This window comes from Pinus tabuliformis, chromosome 8 (genome assembly GCF_031772625.1).
Source record: "Pinus tabuliformis cultivar Carrire ecotype Pingquan chromosome 8, CPIR1, whole genome shotgun sequence".
Lineage (NCBI taxonomy): Eukaryota > Viridiplantae > Streptophyta > Pinopsida > Pinales > Pinaceae > Pinus > Pinus tabuliformis.
Window position 1 is genome coordinate 1,288,252,970 of NC_142294.1, and position 4,458 is coordinate 1,288,257,427.

Genomic DNA, 4,458 nt, shown 5'->3' on the forward strand with positions numbered 1-4,458 from the left:
TCCAGTTGTTAATTTCCTCCTCAGTGCCTCGAAGCTTCCAGTCCTGGTTGCAGTTCTTGTCCCTCATATGATTTGTAGGATTTGGTTTAAGATTGAATTTACCCAACCAGACCTTTAGCCTCTCATCATCGATCTCCATGTCTGTCTGGGTTATCCCTTTAGCTTCTAAAGACTCAGCAATAAGGGCAGTAGATTTGGCCACAATGCCTGATATGGTAGGCTTATCATTGTTGAAAATGCAATTATTTCGAGCCTTCCAGATTTGCCAACACAAATTAGAAGGGATGCTGCTCCAAAGCCTGTTCACTATGGGTTTGCCTTTTTTGGGTTGATAGAGTCTTTTGTCCCAGCTTTTATGGAGGGCCTGTATCTGAGGGGGAAGGGCCTCTGAAGTGATTGTATCAGAGAGGAGATTCCAGCATGCTTTGGCAATCGGGCACTCTATGAAGAGGTGAGAGATGGTTTCTTCTGCTAGCCTGCACATGCAACACATAGAAGGCCCCTGAATACCTCGCTTTCTGAGGTTCTCAGCAGTTAGGATTTTACCATGAAGTAGAGTCCAATTGAATAATTTGATCTTAGGGAGGCATTCAGGAGTCCAAACCGCTTTGTGCAGGGGCCAATTGTTTACCACAGAGATGTCTTGAAGGGCTTTATATCCTTCTTTAACCGAGTAATTGCCTCCATTAGGGCCCCAAACGAACTTGTCTTCTTTCCCTCTGTTGGTGGGGGCTGAGCCACTGAGGGAGCATTTGAGTTCTTCCCATAGCTTATCTAATTCTGAAGGGAGGTTGAGAGGAATCCAGCCTGCCCAGCGGTCATCATCCCAAAGAGAGATGTCTGAGAGAGAATTGAGGTTGGACTCTGCCATCCACCGATGGAGGGGAAAAAGGTGGGGAATGGTGTCTCTTGCTTGAGATCCCATAATGCTATCTTTCCAGATACTTACTCCTTTGCCATTTCCAGGAGCTCTAGAGATCAAAGGTTTGCAGAGGGGAAGCGATTTCTTTATGAGATTCCAGGTTGGGGTGCCTTGTCTCTCAGTGATGTTTTCTGTTAGGATATTGTTGTTTGAGCCATTCAGATATTTCTTCTTTAAGACAATTGCCCACCAAGCTTCTTTTTCATTAAGGATCCGCTAGATGAGTTTGAAACCCATTGCTAGATTGGCTAGCCTAGGGACCCTGATTCCTAGCCCACCTTTTTCCATTGGGAGGATTACTTTTTCCAATTTAACCAAACTGAACTTCTTCGTATTCTGCTTGCCTCCTTGCCACAGAAAGCTACGCATTAGCTCCATATGTTTATGGATGCTTGCCGGGGCTAAGGTGATAGCAAACTGATAAATGGGGAGAGAGGCGAGAATGGATTTGATTAGAATCGATCGGCCTGCTAAATTTAACCAGTGCATTCCCCAATTTTGCAATTTACCTCTGAGTTTTTCGATGATCTTGACCCAGATCCCTGATTTGGTTGTTTCTTTAGCCAGAGGCAGCCCCAGGTACATGAAATGGGACCAATTTAGCTGGGCTGGTATTTCCATGATGTAGGATATACGCTGAATGATATGGTTAGGGACGTTCCATGTGTATATCATACATTTATTGTTGTTAAGTTTGCCACCAGAGGCCTGAAGGAAGAGGTCCAAGGCTTTTTTGAATCTCTTCGCCATAATGCATGATGCGCCACCAATGAGAAGGGTATCATCAGCAAACAAGGAGTGGTTGATACCTTTCGACCCTCTTATAATTTCAATCCCTGTTATTACTTTTTTCTTCCTCATGTTTTCCAATTTTGAGCTAAGAGCTTCCGCCATGAGAATGTAGAGAAAAGGAGAGAGCGGGCAACCTTGTCTCAGGCCCCTAGTGCTTTTGAAAGCTTTGCTGGGTCTCCCATTAATGAGGGGGGCTGTCCAATTGCCTGAAATGCACTCCCGCACCCTGCTTATGAAGAGCTCGGATAAACCAAGCTTTTTGAGGACTGCTTGAAGGAAGGAATGGTTAACCCGATCAAAAGCGTTTGCCATGTCCAGTTTCATTATCATACCCTTTTCTTTCCTGTTGACACTGCTTTGAATAGCCTCTTGAATGAGAATCACGTTGTCTACAATTTGCCTCCGAGGAACAAAACCACCTTGGTTTTCAGATATGAGGGAGGGGAGAATAGGTTTGAGCCTGTTGGCAAGGATCTTAGTTATGATTTTATAGGACACGTTACAGAGGGAGATAGGGCGGAAGCGATTAAAGGAGTGAGGGTTGGGTTCCTTGGGAATTAAGGCTAAGAAGGAGGATTTCATTCCGCTGCCCATCTTGCCTTTTTGGAAGAAGTTTCTTACTGCTCGAATGTAGTCCTTTTTGATGGTGTCCCAATGAGACTTGTAGAAATCCACCGTGAAACCATCAGGTCCCGGGGCCTTGTCGGAAGCCATGTTGCGGATTGTTTGCTCTATCTCTTCTTCCGTGATCTCTTTGTCCAACTAAGAGTTTTGGGCATCAGAGGTTTTGCATTCCAGCGTGTCAAGGATTTCCATGCCATCTCTGTCTTGCTGATCCTCAGTGAGAAGGTCTTGGAAGTGGGCGGAAGCTGCGTCCATGATTTCCTTTTGATCTTTTATTTCTGAACCATCCACTGTAATTTTATCAATATTGTTTGCAGCTCTCCTCATTTTCAAGCTATTATGGAAGAAGGAAGTGTTCCTATCTCCCGCCTTGAGCCATAGACACCTTGATTTTTGCCTTTGTTCCTCCTCTTCTTTTCTATTAACTTTGTACAGTTCCTTTTGAAGTTCCATCTCTTTGATCTGCTCCTCTTCCGTGTCTTGTCTTGAATCTTTCTCTTGGTTCCACTGCGATAGCTTATCTTGGAGTTCTGATTTGGCTTTAGTCTCTTCGATTGCCTTGAATTTTGCCCACTGTTTTATGGCCGATCTGAGGATCTTTAGCTTGGATTCCCAAATGTAGTGCGGGGACCCTCTGATCTCTGTTGACCACTGTTCTTTTACCAGAGCTCGAAAATCCCCATGATTTTCCCACGCTCTGTTATACCTAAATGGAAGCGGGCCCATATTCGTTCCTCTGTCCAGTTTTAGAACCACTGGCTTGTGGTCTGAGAAGTAACCCTGAATGATGAGGCTTTTAATACCAGCAAATTTGGCAACTATGCTCTCTTGAACCAAGATGCGGTCCAATCTTTCTTTGATGTTGTTTCGGCCTGCTCTCTTGTTGGACCAGGTGAAGCGCCCGTTCTGAGGGAGGAAGTCTACCAGGTTATGGTTTATGATGATTTCTTCCAGGGCGTCCCTTGAGGAATCTGCCAAAAAATTCCCCCAATCTTTTCTTCAGCGTTTCTTATCAGGTTCAGGTCCCCCCCTAGGAAGATGCTTCGACCTTGCGTCTCCAGTAAGTCTGCCTTAATTGAGTTCCAGCAGGCAGCTTTGTCATGGAATTGAGGAGGGGCGTAAACATTGTAGATAGTATATTCCTCTGTCTTTGTTAAGTTCTGAATGTCTGAACGGATCCACCAACTGCTGTATTTTTTATTTAAAAGAGTACATTTTCGCTTATCCCAGATGGTCCCTATGCCACCTGAGGCGCCAGAAGCGCTTACTGCTATTCCTTCGTGGGTTTTACTATTTTTTAGGTAGATCTTGAAGTCCTGCTCATTGATTTTGGTCTCCTGGAGGAGGAGGATGTCTGGGTGTTCTGATTTGAGAAGATCACGGACTGCATTGGCCTTGAGGGAGGAGCCCATCCCCCTACAGTTCCAAGAGACCAGATTCATTGCTTACTTGTCTTGGGGTGGGATCCTCCTTTTTCTTTTGCTTTCTCTCCGCTTCCTTTCGTCCTGTCCAGATAAGTGTCCATTGGTTGCTGGATCCCAGTGGTCATTTCTTTTGCTGCAGTCTCGTCCCTAATTTCCTTATTGGATTTCCTTCCGACTTTTCTTGGAGGTTCCACCGATGGGTTACTTTCCTTTGCCTTATTCCTGGTTAGGATTCTTTCCACTGTGGTGGGGGGGGAGGGCGGAGGGGAGGTGGGAATAACAGGGGGGGCTTTTGGGGAAGGGGGCGGGGAGGGAGGATCTACCTCGGAAAGGGTTTCGAATTGGTTGGAGGATGAAGGAATGGTCGGGCCAGATTGAGAAGGGGGAGGAGGAGGGACTAAGGGGTTCTTGGAATTTCCATGGGGGGTATTGGGCTTCTTCTTTTTTACTGTTTCCCAGACTTCCTCAGGAGCTTCAGGGTTAGATTCAGAACCATTTGCATTAACTTTGCTACATCTATTGGCGAAATGGCCATACTCATGACATACCTTGCATTTGAAGGGTAGCTGTTCATAGTCGACTTGTTGAATGTGCGTCCAGTTATCAACTCTGAGCTTGATGGCTTCTGGCAATCCTTTCCCCAAATCGACTTCTACACAGATTCTTGCGCAAGCGTGCATATTCTCCTTAGGCTCC

General features: G+C 45.6%; 1 protein-coding gene across 1 annotated transcript; it reads right to left on the minus strand.

The window, feature by feature from the left end:
* Positions 1-2,476: 2,476 nt before the first annotated feature.
* On the minus strand, positions 2,477-3,750 carry LOC149240148 (uncharacterized). The gene is made up of 2 exons (XM_089370078.1): positions 3,387-3,750; positions 2,477-3,309 (listed from the first exon to the last, which is right to left on the minus strand). Exons 1-2 carry the CDS (start codon positions 3,748-3,750, stop codon positions 2,477-2,479), a joined length of 1,197 nt encoding a protein of 398 aa, XP_089226204.1.
* Positions 3,751-4,458: the final 708 nt, after the last annotated feature.

Bases quoted from the DNA above. Each gene is read 5' to 3' on its own strand.
- LOC149240148 (XM_089370078.1), bottom strand. From the start codon at position 3,750: ATGGGCTCCTCCCTCAAGGCCAATGCAGTCCGTGATCTTCTCAAATCA. The intron at 3,310-3,386 runs GTCGAAGCATCT...ATTTTTTGGCAG, and splicing joins AGACTTACTGGAGACGCAAG to ATTCCTCAAGGGACGCCCTG.